The sequence below is a fragment of the Carassius auratus genome, unplaced genomic scaffold (genome assembly GCF_003368295.1).
Source record: "Carassius auratus strain Wakin unplaced genomic scaffold, ASM336829v1 scaf_tig00005670, whole genome shotgun sequence".
In the NCBI taxonomy this organism is placed as follows: domain Eukaryota; kingdom Metazoa; phylum Chordata; class Actinopteri; order Cypriniformes; family Cyprinidae; genus Carassius; species Carassius auratus.
The window spans coordinates 213,640-235,683 of record NW_020523687.1 but is presented as its reverse complement, the minus strand read 5'-3'; the positions used below and the strand labels follow the sequence as shown (position 1 = coordinate 235,683).

The 22,044-nt window shown below is 36.3% G+C and overlaps 1 protein-coding gene and 1 pseudogene across 1 annotated transcript in view; both read left to right on the top strand.

The window, feature by feature from the left end:
- The first annotated feature begins 492 nt into the window (after positions 1 to 492).
- On the top strand, positions 493 to 7,217 carry LOC113071009 (ectonucleotide pyrophosphatase/phosphodiesterase family member 6-like; annotated as a pseudogene).
- Positions 7,218 to 8,141: 924 nt separating this feature from the next.
- LOC113071011 (sorting nexin-25-like) overlaps positions 8,142 to 22,044 on the top strand; it is a 44,407-nt gene continuing 30,504 nt past the window's right edge. The window contains exons 1-4 of the mRNA XM_026244391.1: positions 8,142 to 9,070; positions 9,897 to 9,981; positions 18,381 to 18,597; positions 20,879 to 21,051. Coding sequence (XP_026100176.1) covers positions 8,759 to 9,070; positions 9,897 to 9,981; positions 18,381 to 18,597; positions 20,879 to 21,051 — 787 coding nt within the window. The 5' untranslated portion in view covers positions 8,142 to 8,758. The remainder of the gene's footprint in view (positions 9,071 to 9,896; positions 9,982 to 18,380; positions 18,598 to 20,878; positions 21,052 to 22,044) is intronic.

Genomic DNA, 22,044 nt, shown 5'->3' with positions numbered 1-22,044 from the left:
CCTTGATGTAGAACAATAGAGATCTGTTAGATCTGAGATGTGCTTGTACATTAATTATTGATAGGGCTATTGATCACAGAGGCCAGGCACTAATGATTGAATCCTTCATCCACAATGACAACAGAAAAACAGCTCGCTCTCAGCTCTATCTATTTATTGGATATAACAAGCAATGAAAATATCTGACAAAATACTTACATATTGCACATAATATAACAGTTTTTTTTATGTGTTGGTGTCCATTATGCACTATTTATGTGTTGATTCAATTAAAAAATGAAATATAGAAAATATTATCAAGAGTTATGAATATTTAAGTGAGTATATTCATATTTAATCATTATTATTGTAGAGACATTTTAAAATTGCACAAGGATTTCTGATCGTGTCACTCAGTTGACTCAGTGAATGGTGTTGCTGAATCACATGGATGGTGATACAGTGTGTGTTGGACCTCAGTAACAAAGGCCATGCAGAGCTGAGCTCCAGCACATGCACTTTGAGCCAGCATCCACCAATCACAGCAACTCAGAGCCAACGCTTTACCGCTCTCTGCTGATGGCAGTTGTTTTGTTTGGGCACATTCCCTCTCCACAAAGCTTCAGAAGACAACTGGGCTCGAGCGTTGACAAAGAAATCAGACAAAAGAGGCAAAGCTGGGACACCGTGAGGGACGTGCCACAGTGCAAACTGTCTTAGAACAAACTGTGTATTATAATACCATTAAACAAACATTATCTCTTTATGATTTTAATGCATTTAGTTGTCCTTAAAAAGATTGGTTAGTCTTTTCCAAGCCGTCAAATATCCCAGAAACTAAACGCAGTTAAAATTATATATGAACATTTGCATGGGCGCGGCACTTTTAAAATGAAATGTGCTTGCCCATGCAAAAATCGTCACTGTTATGAGTAGATGCTCTGGGTGGTTGCCAAGGCCTTGCTATTGCAGTGATAGTGTTCAGAGTGTTTGCTAAATTTGGTCTATTTTTTTAGTGTGTGTTAATCAAATATTTTTATCTTTACAACATCCCTTTGACAGTCATATCACAGTTCTCCTTAAAGGAATAGTTTCACCAAAAAAATTACAATTTGCTGACAGTTGCTCACCCGCCAGCAGACCAGCCAACATAAAGACGAGTTTGTTTCTATTATCAGAACACATTGGAGATATATTTATTTTCATTACATCACTTGCTCACCTCACCAATGGATCCTCTGCGTGATGATGGTGCCGTCAGAATGGAGAGTCCAAACAGCTGAAAAAAACATCACATTAGTCCACAAGTAATCCACGCCACTCTAGTACATCAATTAATATTTGTTAATATTGATTTGTTTTAGAGCTTGTAAAACAGTTTGATCTGTGCATATTTCTATCTGGATTCAGACTAGATTACGTTTTCACGAATAAGAAACGTTTATGGATAGAGAACTGGTATTTTCGCCAACTTTTCACTTCACAAACGTTAACTGATGGACTGTAGTCATGTGGATTACTTTGTGATGTTTTTATCAGCTGTTTTGGACTCTCATTCTGACGGCACCCATTCACTGCAGTGGATCCAATGTGTGAACAAGTCATGTAATTGCTAATTTCTCCAAATCTGTTCCCATGGCATACATCTCTTGCATAGGGGTGAATCTATTCTCAACAAATTTTCAATCAACAATTCCTTAGCTGTATGATTTGAGGAATCATTCATGTCTTTCACATTAATGGTGCAGAATGTGTTACACACTCAAATGTAATACTAAAAGGTATAATAAGTGGCAAAATATTTTTTGAGCAGCATGCATGTTGCCTGGAATCAAACCCACTATCTTTATGCACTGCTGACCAAGGCTCTACTACTGGGAAACAGGAAAATAACATCGGATTCGTCAATAAAAGCATTAGATAGTCCAACTTCAACATTAAGACCTGCTTGAGTCCCTATACTCATCATATTCACATATTTGAAAGATAGCGTCTGATGAGAGACAGTATGTTTGGCTGTTGTTGGATGAAATGAATCTTCTGCTGTGAATGCAGCATGCTAAAACTCAACAGGCTGCCTCATTCCAACTCCAACTTCATCAGAAAAATCTAAGCAAACAGCTAAGGAGCACTATGTTAACTTACATAGGAATGATTTTTTCTAAAGCTTTATTTGAAATCTTCTTTATTGTGTGCCTTCATCTCCATAGAGAATGAATTACACGATTGGACACGTGATCCGTTGTTGTTGCAGGGTATTCTATCCACAGATACTGAAACAAATGCTATGTGGAGCCTCCGCAGCTCTAAAAGAGCAACATATGAGCAATGCAATTTAATGAATGGAGCTCTTTAATCAACTGAACCTGATCCAAATCCACCCTCGTCTGTGAATATTCATTCTGCACTCCTCCTTATGTTCCAGGACGCTACTGCGAGGTGCACCAGATGACTGGAAATTACATTGTGGGATAAAGGACACCATGAAAGAAGTTCCTGATTTGGAACGAATCCGGACAGCCGTCTGCCCATGTGGTGGGATGGATCAGAGCCGCTGTGGGTCACCATGCAGAAACTAGGGAAAGAGAGTCTACATGTACTACTGGGCCCAGGTCAGTGGATGTCATACTGCTTTATCTGTACTGGCAGAGTAAAGTATAAATAAAGGGATTTTTATATCCAACGGCAACTGGCGTCACACAGAGCCCTCCCTCTATGCCAGACTCATTTGATCAGTGTCATTTTAAAAGGACAAGCTACTCCAACTGCTACTTGACATTAAAATAGCATTGCAAGGTTTCCAAGTGGAGTGTTCAAACTTTCAAAAAGGCTTTTCAAATGCATAGTGATGCAGGTCACATGGTCTAAAGTGTGTTTCTGTCCATTTAGGTTGTGAAGTGACGATTCGTGGAGTCCGACCTACATTCTGTGAGGAATATGTGTACAACCCTTCAGAGAAGAACCTGATCGACTCCATGGGAGAGTGGTCTGAATATGTTGAAGTAAGACCAAAAGCCCAAGACATCCTTTTACACAGATAATGCTGTTGCCTTTTCTGTCTAGATGAAGCCAGGCAAGCTAATTTATCTTAAATGAAAATGAATGATATGTTTCAAACAGAAGCGATAAAGCAGACATGGCTGGGATTTATTACGAGAAGATTGATGTGGAAGGACATCACTTTGGGCCACATTCTCCGGAAATACAGCGCGCCATTCGCTCACTGGACCAGGCTTTCCAGACCCTCAACCAGAAAATCAAGGTACATGAAAATTAAGGTTTTACATGAGTGAAAGAAAGAGAGAGAGAACAGTACTTGCTGTTTGTTCTACCTGGCCATCTAAAACACATTACTGTATGTATTTGTTATTTTTTTGTCAGGAGAAGAACATGAGAGATGATATAAACGTGGTCCTGTTCTCTGATCATGGCATGACAGAGCTCCAGTGGATGAGAAAGTCATTGAACTGCGACAGCTACATTGACATGACGCACATCATTAAAATGATGGACAGGGGGCAGTGGTCAGTCTGTGGCCCCAAACAGGACAAGTTTGAAGAGGTGAACTCAGCCTGTCTCTGTTCTCTTTTCATCTGCAGGTTTTCCATGAGAACTCATGTTTACAGCAAGGCGTCAGCACCAAAAAAAAAACACTCTCTTATTTTAAATCTGCTGTTTTGAAAGGAAAATACACTTGGTGTCAGAATTTGTCAATGTGAAAAGGCAGTGGTGTACTTTGACCTGCTGTCTTTAACTTAAGTGATATTTCTGAATGTAAAGTATGCTTATACTTTGATGAACTGGCTTCTGTGTGTGTGTGTTGTGTGGTGTGTGTGTGTGTGTATATGTGTGCGAATTAGTAAATCGTTGCGCACTTTTTATAAATCGAGGGAACTAATTAGTTAAATCGTGCGCACATTTATAAATCGAGGGAACGAATTAGTAAATCGTGCGCACTATTTATAAATCGAGGGAACGAATTAGTAAATCGTGCGCACTTTTTATTAAATCGAGGGAATTAATTAGTTAATCGTGCGCACTAATTTATAAATCGAGGGAACGAATCAGTAAATCGTACGTACTATTTATAATCGAGGGAACCAATCAGTAAATAGTGCACACTTTTTATAAATCGAGGGAATGAATCAGTAAATCGTACAAAACTATTTATAAATCGAGGGAACGAATTAGTAAATCGTGCGCACTATTTTATAAATTGAGGGAACGAATCAGCAAATCGTGCACCACTTTTTATAAATCGAGGGAACGAATCAGTAAATCGTACGCACTATTTTATAAATTGAGGGAACGAATCAGCAAATCGTGCACACTTTTTATAAATCGAGGAAATGAATCAGTAAAATCGTTACAAACTATTTATAAATTAAGGGACGAATCAGCAAATCGTGCACACTTTTTATAAATCGAGGGAACGAATCAGTAAATCGTACGCAACTATTTATAAATCGAGGGAACGTATTAGCAAATCGTGCACACTATTTATAAATCGAGGGAACGAATTTGTAAATCGTACGCACTATTTATAAATCGAGGGAATGAATTAGTAAATCGTGTGCACGTTTTTGTACATTGAGGGAACGAATTAGTACATTGTGCACACAATTTAGTCTACTATTTTTTTTCCTGCATGTCATGTGCGGGGCTTCGTAGAAAGTAATGGCAATCCCAAAATTTTGTTTTAATAGTTTAATGCCTTGTTTTTTCTTTAAGTTTTGGGTTGAAATGTGAACCACTTAAACTGAACATGTTTGTATGTGTTGATTCAGATCTATCAAAACCTGAGCACAGTGGACAACATGAATGTTTATAAGAAACAAGAGATCCCAGACCGCTTCCACTACAAGAACGGGAGGTTCGTCTCAACGCTGACGCTCATTGCAGAGCCTGGATGGTTTATCACAGAGGTCAGGGAGGTCATTCTCTACACAGTCTGTCCTGAATGTGCCTATGGCTGTTTGTGGGGTTGTTTTATGATTATAGCAATCTAACCAAATCTAGATATAGATGCAATAGTTTTATTTATTTATTTAGTCTACCTGCCTTATCTGCACTATTGAAACTTATTGTAGCGTATCATAGAGCAATTTTCACGATTCGTCATAGCAGGGTGTGGAAAATTCCCCACATGTCCTTGTGATCTATTTAATATGTTGCTTTGTACTTTCCCAATAAGACCGATGCCAGGAATCGCTTCAGTCATGATTCAGTCTTGCATATAAAACCAAAAAACAACAGTATTCCTCTTGTGTGCTTGCCTGCTATAGCACAGATTATCTCAGTGATGCGTCATTAGCTGACCACAAAAACATACTCCGAGGATAAAACACCAAGACATCAGTCTAATTCCAACATTGCAGGCTGAACGCTAACCTCTGCACTTCCTGCCTGTTTTCACAGAATAAAGCCAAGCTGCCCTTCTGGAAAAACGGCACAGAGGAGGCGGAGGGCTGGCAACACGGATGGCACGGTTATGATAATGAGTTTATGGACATGAGGGGGTTCTTTTTGGCACAGGGACCAGGTAAAGTTCAGCAGACCTCACTATTACTCTGCATATTTATGTATATTTCAAAAACATGTATATGTTTATAATTTATATTTGGAAATTAATTTTAAAATCTAAGCCTTATTTTTACATGTACAGTACATTTCAATTTGTAGAGTATCATAGAATTATTATTTTTTGATTCATTTTAAAGTAAAATATATATACATATACAGGGGTGCATATAGGTTTTTCAGCCCTTTTTTTAAATAAACAAAATAATAAATGGAGTTTGATAATTATATAATTATATCTTTAAATAATAATAAAAATAATTAATTCAATAAAAATGTTTTGATAGCACCTGGTGGCTGTTGGTGTATAAAGCCATAAAAAATCTCTCAGGAACCTCTTTTTTTATATCAACTTCAAATTTGGACAAGGCTTTCATTTTATAGCAATTTTGGATTAAAAATATTTAGGAAAATATTCCTTTTATATAAAATAAAATGCTACATTGCATTTTCTTAACAGTGAATTTAAACTTCTTAAACTGTTTGATACTTTAATATTTTGAAATGATTCCACTTTTGCAATAATCTGCAGATTGCCTTCTTAAAAAAAAGGGTCCAACCTTATGTCTGTATTCCAAATCGTCTAATGGTTAGAGAATCGGACTTGTAACCCAAAGGTCGCAGGTATATATATATAAATATATAGATATAGATAGATAGATAGATATAGATAGATAGATAGATAGATAGATAGATAGATAGATAGATAGATAGATAGATAGACAAAAATATATAATATTTGATAAAACATGTTTTAACTTCACATTAATGAAAGAATAACCGTAAGAAAAAGAAAACTTATCATGGTTTCCACAAAAAAAAAAAAAAAAGATCTGTATTATTCAGTATTTAATTAAAACAGTTATACAAATTGTGGATTTGTTTTTATTTTGTTTATTTCTTTTTTTTTTCAGACTTCAAGACGAACTTTCGCGCTGGTCCCATCCGAACAGTGGATGTGTATAATGTTTTGTGCAAGACGCTGGGGATCGAGCCCCTGCCCAACAACGGCTCGTGGTCTCGTGTGGAGTGTATGATGAGGAGCTCGGCTGGCGCTGTACGAGCCGCTCTGATCTACAGCTGTCTGCTGCCGTTGATGCTGCTGCCGCTCTAGAGGACTCCCCCAATGCTTTCACTGCGGGAGCGCACAGATCAAACACATATTTTATGACTTTGGGTGTGCCATGATGTCGGATAAGTGCCAAGAAAAACATTTTTAGGGCTATAAGCTTTTTGCTGCACTTCCTCTATTTTTGAGTTGTAAATATCATTCATTGATGATGAAGTAGAAGAAATGATGTTGGTGTTAGATTAACCAATTTGCACTTTCTCCCTGAAAGATTTATATTTTAGTTTTTTTTAGCATTTTGTTAGTGGTCTCCATCTGTTTTCTGTTGTTTTGTGAGTGGTCTATTTGCATCTACTCACACAGGGCAGTTTTTGGATTACTGTAAAATTACTTGACTATTTGGCTAGTATCACATCTCTGTCAATATATATACTGTTTTAAATGCAAGGCATTATTTTATTCTATTGTTATTATTTGTTTAATTTCTACTGTAGATTGTATAACTATAGATTCTCCATCTCTTTAGAACATGGTTTGCCTAAATAAAAAAAAATGTATTTCCTCAATAAAATTAAGGTTATTCCTTCTAAACTCAAATGCTTTTGTTATTTTGTAACTCCATTTGTTCATAAATAATATTGATATTGTAAGACACGGGGGACTTTTATTCTATATATTTTGATTTCACAGCAGTGTTCGATCTCGGGACGCCATCTGTTGGTCTGGCTGTGAACTACACTGAGCTGACGTGTTCATAATTTTATTCTCCATACAGTTCAATTTTAAACTTTCCCGATTTACGTTTATTAGTAAGATAAATCTAATAATTTTAATGTCTTTTGGCGTTTTAGTTCAGCAAGACCTTTTTAATAATGCTTTAAAATCATAAAAAATATTTTAAAAGACTAAACTATTAATAAGACAGACAAGTAAATGAGTAAAACTTTGACACGTTTCAACATAAAAAAGTCTTGTTTTTCCAGTTGACCAGGTAAAGAGTAATGTTTAAGATGAACATTAGGTGGCGCAAAAAGACCATTTGTTTGCAAACAAGCCACTGTAAGACTCGCATTCCTTATTCCTCATTTTCCCAACAAAACACAAACAAGCAACCGGACACACAAAGTATGTTATAACCAGTCTGGGTCATATATTTTTCAAAAGATTTAATGAATTTCACTGTTCTTTGAACTTATTGTTTTTGAAATATGGCCTACTCGAGGCTCCGTTAGTCGCCATGTCGTTTTCCTACTACGGGAAAGACTTGTTCTTATGAATATTAACCAGATTAATACTGAAGTTGCTTGGTAACCTTCCGCCAGCTTTCAGTCACGTGATTAATAATTATTCATGAGGCAAATCTCATTCGCTCATTCGCTGGGCGACTAACGCCTACGCGCTACCGTCTGCTTTTCGACCAATCAATATGGGCGATTAAGCGAACGTCACGTTACGTAATTAATATTCATAAGCAACCGCTTCTCCATAGTAGAACAACTCGCTTATTCGCCAGTCGCCACTCGAAAGACAGCTGAGGATCTAAGCAGAGCTAAGCCCGCTTGTCAAACCGACGGATTGAGAAGAAGTTTAATGTTTTTCGCCACATTTTCGATCAATTGCCATATATAATGAAATTACCGGCGAATTAACACTTAGTATTTACATCGTTATTTCACGTCTGAGGCTTCGAAGTTGAATTAATCGCGTGATGCCTCTCCGTTGTTTGTACAGGCGTCAATGGACCCGACCGCGTCTCGAGATGTTAGGATGAGCTCGTGTGGACATCTGCTTGGTTGTTTCTAACTTGACGTTCTTTGGGTCCACTTGATGTTCCTTCTGCATTTGTGGAGGATTTGAATTAGCAGCCATCTAAGCTGTCCCAGATCCAGCCACTGTTTCTGGCTGATCATCGTTTCTATTGCACTGCTGTCATTGAACTGCTCAGATGCAACAGTTGCATGTGTATTTCTTGTATTCAGTGGCTCAGACGCCCGGATCGTCTGCGCTGCCCCTCTGAATTGAAGGCACACTTTGTGATGAGTGGAGTTTGGGCTGGGAACTCGAGGGGCATGCAGCCTGTCTGTTGTTGTGCGCACGTGAGGACATGTCACTTTCAGCAGCAGCAGCATCATGCATCCTGATGGCCGAAGCAGCATCAGCATCAGCAGCAGCAGGTCGGATGTCCTCATGCCCAGCAGCGCTGTCTTCCCGTTTCTGGTCGTCGGCATCGCGGCGGCGGTACTGCTCTTCCAGCTCGGCTCTGGAGGACTCACTCTCACCTCGTTTTTCCTCAAACTCTTTCTTTATGTGTCCTTCGCGTTGTTGTGTTTCCTGCTGGGGAGTCTCGGGCTGCTGGTGAAGAAAAGCCCCGTGAAGATCAGCAGGTTTGACACCACACGGAGACAGTCATCGAAGCTCGTGGATTTATTCAATAAGTTAATGGTAAGGCTGATACACATCACATCACAACATCCACACAAATACACCCAAACAATAATTCACACTGCCACTGTGATAGTTTCAAAGAATGAGACGGTGTCTGATGCTGATGACATGTTTACATATAAATATGCAGGTTATTTAACAAGGATAATGTGACAAAATTAAGTGTAACAGGGAACTGAATTATATAAATCGTGATTTTGGGGTAAAATTGTGTAATACATTCAACAAAAGGAAACAAATGACGTTTATATATTTGTTTAAATTAATATTTTATATTAATATTTATATTCCTCTTATTGTTTTGTGGTAGATGTAAATACATATAATAAAGTACATAAACCTATGTATTGAAGTTTACATTATATTATCTATCTATCTATCTATCTAGCTATCTATCTATCTATCCATGCACGCACATAAAAAAAAAAAAAACATTTAATATATGTTTGTTTCATGTAAAAGTAAATGTAAAGTCATATGTTAAAAATGTATAACTTGAAATAAATAGATTCATTCACACTGTAAACAAAACAAGAATACAAATATTCAACTGTAAAGACTCAATATACACAAAGTAAATATTACACAATTTATTAGCAAATAAATAGAAAACTCCAGTTCTCACAAATCAGCCAGACTTTATTATCTGGTTCTTGTTGTTGTGATTGCGTTGTTAATCTCAAACTGATATCATAAAAGTACTTTATTGGCTTGAACTGTATAGTCCACATAGGATCAATGCCAGGACTTGTAACCCATGTAACTGGTACTAAAAGTGTCCTTCAGCTGGGTCTTTAAATCGATAGTCTTCTTCTCTCTGTAGGGCCGGTTCTGTGTTCCTCTGCTGGATTCAGCCCAGACCAGGAGGGTTGTGGTGTCTCTCAATGTAGATAAAGCCCTTAAAGAAGGTGAGTAGTCCCCGACAGTCTCTAGTGGATCAAAGCCATTCAGTTTTCACCCTTTTGAACTGTTTTCTTCTTATTTGTGAATGCAGTGTTAGCCTGTGACATCAGCGTGTAAACAGGAAATAGTTATCCAGTGTAAGGCGGCACCCTTTGATGGGACTCATAATAAATAGTCCTTGTTTGATCAGTGATTACTATGAAATTATTTCTGTGTTGTATCGTTCTGATGCTGAGGATGCTGTTATTAACTGAAGCATCTTACAGATCCTCCATCTGTAGCTGCATTCTCTAAAGGGACACGTTTCATGTTGAAATCTTTCATTGATGGGGATCGTTTTAATAGGCCAAAGAGGACGTGAAGTGTGTCAGCTTGTCAAAGAGAGATCGAGAGAGAGAGATGATGGGATCCGGCAGTCCACAAAAGCGTTTGTCTTTGCTGATGATGAAATCCTTGTCTGCTGTCTTCCCCGTTTAAAACTGCAGGACATCACGGCTTAGATGAAAACAGGTGTGAAATTAAAGGGCGTCTGGCTATTTTTAGACTAATATGTGTTTTGCGCATGCAGCCAAGGAAAATAGGCTGCCAGTTTATATTATTTCGTAAAGGTGCAAAATGCTTAGCATCTGCCAGATCCTCCAATCGTTGTGTATGGTTTTCTCTGACCTACATTCGGTTGAATAATTTAACAAAATATGTACGCAACAGAAAATCTGTTCGAGAAATGTTTATTTATTTACATCGAAATGAACACTCTGGGATTATTTTCTCACTTTCATGCCGTTTGAAGCCTGTTAGACGTTCGTTCTTTTGTGGAAACACAAATGGAGATGTTTAGAAGAATGTTCAGCTGCTCTTTTCTGAATTGTAACATCAAGCTCCAAAACGGAAAGAAATAAAAGTGCCATGAGACTCCAAACTGACTGAAGGCTTACGTAAGGTTTTATTTGGCATATGAAATACTAGCCGAAAAAATCTCACATTTTGAAATAGAACTGTTTATTTACATTCAAAATTTTGGCTATTATGGCTTATGTAGCTCATCTACAGGTAGTAGATATGAGAATATAAAGCTCATACTCGAGGAGGAAAAAGATCCCAATTTTTTTTTAGGCCCAGACTGAGCGAAATATGCAATTTGGTGCAAATGCTGAAAAACAACAACAACTAAATCTATATATTTCTTCATCCATTTGTTGATATTCAGTATATCTTGAATTTGCCTTCTGTTTGCACCAAGTTTGATGTCTGTGGACCCATTTGTTTTCGTGGCCCTCAACCGAATGCAACATACCAAGTTTAAAAACCGAATGAGATTTGGGAGCTGCTGTGGAGGGAAAGATTTGCAGTTTATAGTACAATGTCAGTCTGTTCCTCTCACAAAGCTGTTATATAACAGCAGAAGATTTGGAATAAAGTGCACAAGGGTTTTGAATACTATGTAGTTACCATGTGCTTTCATTGTTTACACCGCTCTTTTCCGTACAGAATATCTCCTTTTGTGTTTCATGGAAAAAAGATGTGATCAGAGTGAGTAAATGATGGCTGTTTTTTTTTGGTTGAGCTATACCTATGGTCTCTTGAACAAGAAAACCATCAGCTCGGCACACAACAGCGTCAGAGATTTTCACCTTTGATTTCGTGTCAGTCACAAGACTGCCTCTGTGTTCCAGCACTCAGACTGGCTGCATTTCTTTGGCTTGTTTAGAGTTTAAGAGTCCAGAAGCAGAACACAGAACATCTGAGGTTTCCTGCAGCAGTCTCAAAAGTTGGCCGATTACGGACTTAAAATGTCTGAATGTCACTAATGTGCAAGATATTTTCTCTTTTATGACATCACTTTTTGTCATAATCTTTTACTCATGTTTTAGTCATTTCAAATTGGATATATGAAGTCGGTTCAGAATGTTCATCCAAAAATGAAAATTAGCTGAAAATTACTCAGCCCCAGGCCATCAAAGATGTAGATGAGTTTGTTTCTTCATTGGAAGAGATTTGTAGAAATGTAGAATTACATCACTTGCTCACCAATGGATCCTCTGCAGTGAATGGGTGCCATCAGAATGAGTCCAAACAGCTGATAAAAAGATCACAATAATCCACAACATGACTCCAGTCCATCAATGTCTTGTGAAAAGCTGCATGTTTGTAAGAAACCTGAACAATACTTGGACATGAACACAATAGAAGTTAAAGGAAAATTCCCGCAATAGTAGAAAAACAGACCTGTGTGTTTGTCCAGCAAATTTTCATTTTTGTGTCAACTATTAATTTAAGTGTTTTCGTGCTCGTTCTTTAAAATAAATGGCCCCCAAAAATATAAAAAGGCATTAGATATAATAATCATATTAATAATAAAACTGTTGAATAATTAATGCAGAGACATTCACATATTGAAGGTCCATCTGTGGCCTCTATATATATATATATATATATAGTCGTCATTATTTGTCGTCATCAGTCGTCATTATTTGGACAGTCGTGGGTCAGAAGGGTTGTAATCTCTCTCTCTTTGTCTGTAGTGTTGCTGTTTTATTTTTGGATAGGCTTGAGAAAACAATCTCTGTCTCTGACCGTGCAGTTTTTCCCTGTCTGTCACTCTCTGTCTGTCTGCTGGAGTGTGTGGGTGGAATAACATTATAGCAGAAACCACTAACTGCATCCATCAAACATGTCTTTCACCTCAGTACAGACATGTACACACACACACACACACACACACACACACACGCGTTTGTTTTTCTGTTATGTTGGAAACTTTCCATGGACCTCTATTGTTTACATACTCAGTTGTTTTCTATTTTTTACATAACCCTCACACAAAACATGTTTTTTATGTTAAGACCTTTTGTTTGTTTTTAAACCGTTTTGTAGGTTATTTTCGGGTTATTCATATGGACCCAATGTTTTGTCAGTCTTTTCATACCTCCACGATGCTTTTGTCTGCGTTCTGAAAGCTCTCAGAGAGCACACTTCATCTGATGAATTCGATTACAAAAGTGCTGTGAAATGTGCTGTGGTGCTTCATATTACATAAGCATTTTTTTAAGAGTCACTTGCTGTATTTAGTTACATTGTGTAAATATGGCTACATGAACAGAAACACTTTCTGTATATAATTACTCATTCTCTATGAATACTTTTTTATTTTTTTATATATATATATTATTAGGGCTGCACAGTTAATTGAATTTGTAACTTTAAGAAGAAACCAATCCGATGTTTAGTTGACGTTTGAGTCTTAATACTACAGAAAAGCACTAAAAGTTTTTCATATAAAATACAGCATGCAGTTGCATCAAACACTGGTATAAACATCATTCAGTGTAAATTGTGATAATCGTAATTAATAATCACAATTAAAGTTTCAAGGGAATAATTGACAATTAGGATTCTTGTCATAATTGTGCAGCCCTTATAATATATATATACTGCCTTGTTTTCCAGTGATAATTGACATAAATGTCAGGTTTTCTTATATATATATATATATATATATATATATATATATATATATATATATATATATATATATATATATATATATATATATATATATATATATATATATATATAGAGATAGATGGTAGTTATGTAATTTTATAATTAAAAATTACATTTTATATATATAATGTGTGTATATATACATATATATAAGAAAACCTGACATTTATGTCAATTATCACTGGAAAACAGGGCAGTGGGTTAGGTGTGGGCTTCTTTATGTTTTTAGAAACATTGTTATTTGTCTCTCCTTTTTCTGTTTTTCCTTTTTTTCCACAAGAAGTATCAGCAGCGGTCCATATTTTCACATAAGATTAATCCCCACTTTAGTTGTTTAGTTCTGAATATGGACATGGGCATGCACTCTGTGTTTTTCCTTGCTGCCAGCAAACAGCATCACATGCATAATTGCATATGTCCAGTAATATGTTTCCCATTATAAGTCTGTTTCTGATATATATAAATGTCACACTCTTTCTGGCCCGTGTTTCTAACGCCTCTGACTGATCACATGGCCAGGAACAGCTGCTGGTGCATGACAGCTAATAGCGTTAACATGAATGAGGAATTCAGCCTCAGTCTCCTAATGAATTGTGCGGGGGGAACGGGATCCATGATTATAATAATGAGCTTGCTTACACGGTTTGATCCCTTTAATTCTCGGTACACTGGAGACCCTGTTACCAACACAGAGCTGACACACAGCGCTGGTGAACACCGGACACTAGTGTGGTCCCTGTCACAGAGAGTCCTTCATCCAGACTTATGGGTCTGTGTTTCACTCTCATACACATGCACTCTCTTCTGCTGCTTGCAAACTGAATGACAAGTCCACATATTTTGAATATGTTTAATATAATATATCATTGCAGATAGTAAAGGCCAATTCTGCAGCTGTACCCTTCATTGAGAAACATTGAGGAGGGTGTAACTAGGGCTTGCCTTCGCAACAAAGTTGATGATGTTCCATAACTGATATGGTCTTCTGATCGGGTTTCTCTGCATGACAAATGCACATGGACCATTAGCTGCTTTAAACACATTACTGACCCAGGATCAGCTGTCTTTGATGATGTAAATCGGTTTTCATGATGCACACTTCCTGTAGATCAGCCTGATGGGTCAGAGATGGAGAATAGAAGACTTTAATGACTAATTCCTGTAGAAGATATCTGGACCATATATTTTACAATATATATTATAATAATGTTTACATCCTGCACATACTATATATTGCAGAAATAGTAGTATGCAGTTTCCTTTATAACTCATATCTGTGTTAGATATGTTGGGTATGTGAAATCATAGTCTTGTAGGCATGTTTTGGTGATTATAGTCTCTTTTGAATACGTCTGCAGTGCAAACGTTGTTATCATACTCCCTTCTGGGTGTTTTTACGCACCGATGACAAAATCCCATCAGCACCAATGTCACACACCATAAATAAGCAGTGAATGCAGTTGTTTGGCATCCAGTGTGACTTCTCTGTGCTGTCAGAATCTAAAAAAGGACCAAAATAACCAAAGAAAAGCAATCAGAGGGAAGCATTATATGTGTGGTAGTTTGAGGTTTTCTGGACCATGATGATTCAAGCTTTAAATAATTCTAAATAATTCAGAAAGCTTTCTCTTGTGTTGTGTTTATGTATTCAGCTGGTGTTTTTAGCAAAACTGTGCTTCCTGTAAACAACCTGAATGACTCGACTCTCATTTAGCCACCCTTGAATTTTTTTGGGGAGGGTTTAGTTCACGGTTGCTTAGTCCATGATCAGCCAAACCACAGTAGGAGTCTTATGATAGACCTTATTATTGAGTCTAAAACAGAGAATTTCCTGTAAAAGGAGAGGGTTATACTCGTGTTTAAAGGTCAGCTGCTGCATGTTTTCATTGAATTTTCATCGATTTATAACTAATATAATTTTTCTTTCTTAAAGGTCTGTGACGTGTGGATGTGAGACTAGAATGATAACTAATGTTTTACATTTTGCATATGGCCCTGGTCCTTCATTAAGGAGAAAATCTCAGCATATATGTCTCATTCATTATGTGAAAAACAGACAATTTTGTATCATTATTCAGTGAAGATCACTAGTTTTGGTAAGTTAGTAAGGTTAAATTCATATTTTTATTTAGCAAGAATGTGTTAAATTTATCAAAAGTGACCGCAAATATATTTATAATATGAATATTTATAATATAAAAACAAACTTTCTATTCATCAAAGAATCGTGGAAAAAAAAAAATTATCACTGTTTCCACAAAAATATCAAGCAGCACAACTGTTTTCAACATTGATAATCATAAGAAATGTTTCCTGAGCAGCAAATCAGGATATTAAAATGATTTCTGAAGGATCATGTGACACTGAAGTTTGGAGGAATGATCATGAAAATTCTGCTTTGCATCACAGCAATAAATAAATTAATTTAAAATATATTCAAATGAAAACAGTTACAGTATTTAAAATTATAATAATATTTCACCATTTTACTGTATTTTTGATCAAATAAACGAAGCCTTCGTAAGCATACAAGGCTCTGTTGCATTTCTGCCAGCCTGATGGCATTTCTCTTATGATTAATTCCTGGATAAAGGGGTTCTGGGGGATTGTGGGTGTTGTTTTTGTGTTGAAAAGCCTAGATAATCTGTATGTGCCTGTCTCGCTCACTCTCTTCTTTGAATATGAGTGTGTAACGGTGAGAAGTGGGCATCTGCTCTCTTCGAGGTTGTGGCTGTGAAGGCTTGTACATCACACCAAATGAATAATGTTCACTGAAGCGGTTTCTGATCATTCATTCTGACTCACTCCCTCCTGTACTCTGAGCACAGCTGGGTTTCACATGTATGAATCGAGTAAATTAGATGCCATTTCATTTTCATTAGTGATGTTTGCCAGAGCAAGGCTCACTTTAACCATTTGCATCTGCAAAGTGCAAATCCTGTCATCATTTACTCACCCTCCCTTTCAAACCTGTTGGATGGTCTTTACTTCTGCAGGTTGAAAAAAGAGACATTTTGAATTAAGTTCTAGTCATGCACATGTAATTCAGTCTTCCCCCTAAAAGTGCAAAGAACAAATCAGTTGAGTCTGAATCAATTAGTTTGGTTCACAAAACAGAGCGGAAGGATTCCAAATCGGACTGATCTTGAGTTCAGTGATTGGCTCCGGATGGTTACAGCTCATTGGAGGAATATTATGACTGAATCAACAACGTAATAAAGAGTTCTTGCTTTGTTTCTGTCGTGTCACTTAATAAGCAGAAGATGCCTGAAGGGAACTGCACTGGAACAGTTTCAGCAGCACTTCCTGATGCTCAGCTGGGGAAAGTCAGCACATTTTATGAGGTCACTGTGGCTATAAATAGTGCTGCCTCAGCTGGAAGGAAAAATGCCTGCAAAACCAAGTTTTCAATAACTGCTGGAAAAGGGGTGTCACTGAAGCTTGTTCAGCTGTAGATCTGCTTATTTTGACTGTGTGAGTGGTTACGGTGGCCGTTGGATTCTCTCGTCATTCGAGTCTGTTGCAGTTGCCTGCAATCAGTGCTAGTGCCATCGCATTCATGCCATCTGCCACTTGCTGTTGTGTGTGTTTTCCTTTACGTTTCTTTACTTTTCGAACAGTCAATATTATGCAAAAAATCAGTATATTCTTCATTCGTTGTAGTCCATCTATCTATGAAATTAAAGTAGATAAAAATAAGATTTTAATAGTTTTTTGCATTTAGCATTAATAGTTGATGAAAAAGTTCAAAATTATGACAGTTCTATTTCGATCCAGCTGTCTGCATTTGTTGATTTATCTGTTGACAGGACAAATCAGATTCTCCATTTAAATACAATAAATACAATGCTGCTGATTAGCTTGATTTGCTCATGGCTGTATTATATTTGGTTCTCTGTTGACAGCGTGTTGATGAGGATGTTGTGTGCTTAATCATGCTGATAAAAAGCTGTGAAGCGAAGACATCTGGTAGCCTCATTGACTTAAGAGGTTTTTTTTAATAGTATGTGAAACAGTATGCAGTATACCACATGCAACATTTTAAACAGCTATATTATCCCTTGGCCTCATTGCATGTTTGAGTGAGTGAATGATGTCCAGTAATGATTTGTCTTAAAGCGATAGTTTACCCAAAAATGAAAATTAACACATTACTCACTCTCAAGCCATCCTAGGTGTAGACCTTTCTTATTTCAGATAAATACAATCAGAGTTATATTAAAACAAGCTCTTCCAAGCTTTATAATGGCAGTGAATGGCTGTTGAGATTTTTAAGCAAAGTAAAATGCATAAATCCATCACAAAAAGTACTCTTGGCTTATACTCCACATGGCTTTGGGTGGTTAATAAAAGCCTTCTGAAGTGAATTGATGCATCTGTGTAAAAGAAATAAATAAATAAATCCATATTTAAAACTTTATAAACCATAATCTCAGGATTTCCATTGCTGTAAACAAAACTTGGTTCTCATGAGACTAGCATTTTCTCACTGGAGCTTATGCTACGCCTTTGCATCTGCTAAACGCCACTCTCTCATTAACACATTATTATGATGGATGGATGCACTTTTCTGGGCATCAAAATCTTAAACCCCATTCACTGCCATTAGAAAGCATGAAAAAGCCAGGTCATTTTTTTTATATATACATTTTATTGTATGCGTCAGAAAGAAGAAAGTCATATACACTAGGATGGCTTGAGGGTGAGTACATCACGAGTTAATTTTTTTTCATTTTGTGTTGAACTACCCATTTAACTTTGGGCAGTTAAGAAGGAGATGTTGTATTGCATTGTAAAGTTTGCTTTTCTGCACTGTATGCACTGGTTCGATACTAAATGTTGGTCATTCTGGAATATTGTCTATAATAATCAGTGCAATTCTCTGTTTCTCCCCCTGCAGTCTTTGACTACAGCTACCGGGACTATATTCTGTCGTGGTACGTCCCCTTGAGTCGAGATGAGGGCCAACTCTATCAGATGTTGTCCGAGGACTTCTGGGAAATGACCAAACAGTTGCGAATGCGTCTGTCTGAGGTGGACGTGGTCAACCTGGTCTGCAACGACATGGTCAAGACCCTTCACACACACTTCTGTGATCTCAAGGCTGCTAACGCAAGGTGAGCCTTTCAGCACTTCTAGTGGTTTTAATAGAAATGCACATACAGTTGTTACCATTGAATGCATGCAAAATGCAAAACTCTGTCAGTGGACAGGAGAAATTCTGAATCTCTTAACTGGTTTGTGTTTGGCATGCTTGACTATTGTCCAGGACAAAGCATTATTTGTTATACTGACTGGTACTTTGTTTAATGGCTGTTAAGCGTTTCAAAGTTTTACTCTATTAAATAACGCCTTCTCATGAATGTTATTTAAATTTAGTGCAAATGTATAAACAACCAGATTCTATACTGTGTATTCTGTGCATACATTACCATTTAAAAATGTCGGGTTAGTGACTTTCGTTGGTGAACGAAATTAAAAACCTTTATTCAGCAAGGGTGCATTAAATTGATCAAAAGTGACAAAGAAATTTTAAAGCAATTAGAATGATTCTGAAGGATCGTGTGACACTGAAGAGTGAAGTAATGATGCTGAAAATACAGCTTTGAACACAGGAATAAATTACAATTTAAAATATATTCAAATATGCATTTTTTTTTTATTGTACAGATATTTCACAATATTACCTTTTTTTTTTTTTTTCTTTTTTTAATCAAGTAAATGTAGCCCAGGCGAGAATATGAAAACATTCAGAAACAACATTGTTACCAAGCCCAACTTTTAAATACATGTTTCAGGCGTTTTACTGAAAGAAGAAGAAAAAAAAAAACTTTCTTCCTCCAAAAACATGTTTAATGTAGTTTCTTTAAAACGTCTAGATGCGGTTATCCAGATTGACAGAATGAAAGCGTTTTCTTTCATCTTCACTCTGATAACAGCACACAAGTGAATGTAAGTGGGAAAAGCACAAGAATGCAAAACCTTTGTGCTTGTTGAAATTCAGTCTGCTTGGGTTTGGATCACAAGCACTCTCTTGATTGGATTCATTGATTACTGATTTGTCAGTGGAAAGAAGGCCAAATGATTGCTTTAGAAACACACACACACAGACAGACATACACTCTGGAGATTAGTATTTCTCAGTTTGATTGATTAACATGATGAAGACTGCTGACGACATTAAAACTCCAGCCTGTAATGTGACCCTTTCTTTTACACAAAACATCACACACACACACACACACACACACACACACACACACACACACACACACACACACACACACACACACACACTCATGTTTGTTTTTGTGAAAAGTGGGGACATCCCATAGGCATAATGGTTTTTATACTGTAGAAACTGTATATTCTATCGCCATTCACCAACCCTACCCCTAAACCTAACCCTCACAGGAAACTTTGTGCATTTTTACTTTCTCAAAAAAACTCATTCTGTATGATTTATAAGCGTTTTGAAAAATGGGGACATGGCTTATGTCCTCATAAGTCGCCCCCTCCTTGTAATACCTGTGTCATACCCATGTCATTATACAGAGTTGTGTCCTGATATGTCACAAAAACATGCCCCCACACACACACACGCACACACACACACACTTTGTCTTGTTGTTCTATTTGCTTACATACTCTCTCTGTGTGAGTGTGTTGGATGTGGATGCAGTAATGAGTGTTTCTGCCAGTCGTGTCTTCATCAGTGTGTGTGTGTGTGTGTGTGTCTCAGTGATCGATCTGCAAAGCTCATTAGCTGAGTGGACAGACATCTTCTGTCGCCTCTCTTTTTCTTTTTCATCTGTCTTCCTTCACCTGTTCTGTTTATCTGACTCTGTCCATTTATGAAATATTTCCCCCTTAATATTTTATGGTCATACAATTTGATTGCTTCATATATTGCCAAGGTATAAAGGATTATATTATATTATATTATATTATATTATATTATATTATATTATATTATATTATATTATATTATATTATATTATATTATATTATATTATATTATATTATATTATATTATATTATATTATATTATATTATATTATATTATATTATTGGTTTGCATTTTCCAAGGAAGAAATATAATATAATATAGGCCTGATATTTAGTTAAAATTATAGTAATATTTCTATTATGATTCATTCTATTAATTCTGTAAATCTTTTGCAATTTTATCTCTTTATTGGCATGTTTGCTTTGCATCTTGCCCAATCAGAAAAAGGAGAAAATAAAAATAGGGAAAATATAATAATAAAAATAATAAAACAATATATTAATTTCTATCTCTTATAAAACACATTTTCAGATTGTTTCTTTTTCATGACATTTTTAATTAAAGTAGAATACAATAGTCTCTCTCTATCTCTTTTTCTGTCTCTCCAGGCTGGAGGAGGTACCACGAGCGTTTGTGTTGCATCCGTGTCTGCGCAGTTCTGATGAGGAGCTGCGTTTCCTGCACTGCTGCGCCCGTCTGCTCATGCTGCGTCTGCTGCCTGCACGGGACGCTCGTTCACGCAGTCTGCGCCTTTTACTGGAGGAGGTCGTCGCTACTAAAGGTGACTCTCACTGAACCTGGTGTACACTGTGTCATCTTTTTCAGTCCTTGTGATTTTTTGCTTGTTAGTACAATCTGACAAAAAAGTACAAAAGTCAGCCAGAAAGTCGTTCATACATACAGACATTATATTTATATATATATATATATATATATATATATATATATATATATATATATATATATAAAATCAAATTCAATCATGCGATTACTCACGATAAAAAAATAATAATTGTCGTTGCCCAGCCCTAATATATATATAATTTAATTAATAATATACTTTTTATTATTAAATAATTAAATATTACTGAGTACATTATATATATTAATTGTAGAATCCAGAAAAAACTTTAACTTTAATAACTTTCAAAAATAGCCATATTCATAAAAGGGCTGACATTAGGGATGTACAACAAAAAAAATCATAATTGTTGATTATTCCTTTGAAATTGTAATTGCATTATTAATTACAATTATCACAATTTACATTGAATAATGTCTATACAATTGTTTGCAATATCTTTATATGAAAATAAACCAGCTGAAAACAGTAACTGAAAACCTTTTAGTGCTTTTACATAGTATAAAGACTCAAACGTCAACTATACATTGGATTGGTTTCTTCTTTACGTTCTATAGAAACATGAATGATATTATAATGTTATACTAAAAATAAAATTAAAACAATGTAAAAACCCTTAAAGGGTTAGTTCGCCCAAAAATGAAAATTAGTAAATTTGCGAGTAATTTTATCAGTTGTTTATTATTCATGCAAACATACATATTGCCCACCAAACGTGTTATTTTCGGATAGTCAATTACAAAATACCTGACAGTCAGCTCCAGTGGTGCAGAGGGTAAAGCGTGTGTCAAATGTATTTTGATGTGATCGACCCGGATTCGAATCCGCCTTTTGGCGAAGTTTTTCTCCCTTTTCAAATTTCAAATCACATAATAAAGCATTTATTTTCAATGAAAATTAAGTAAATAAACA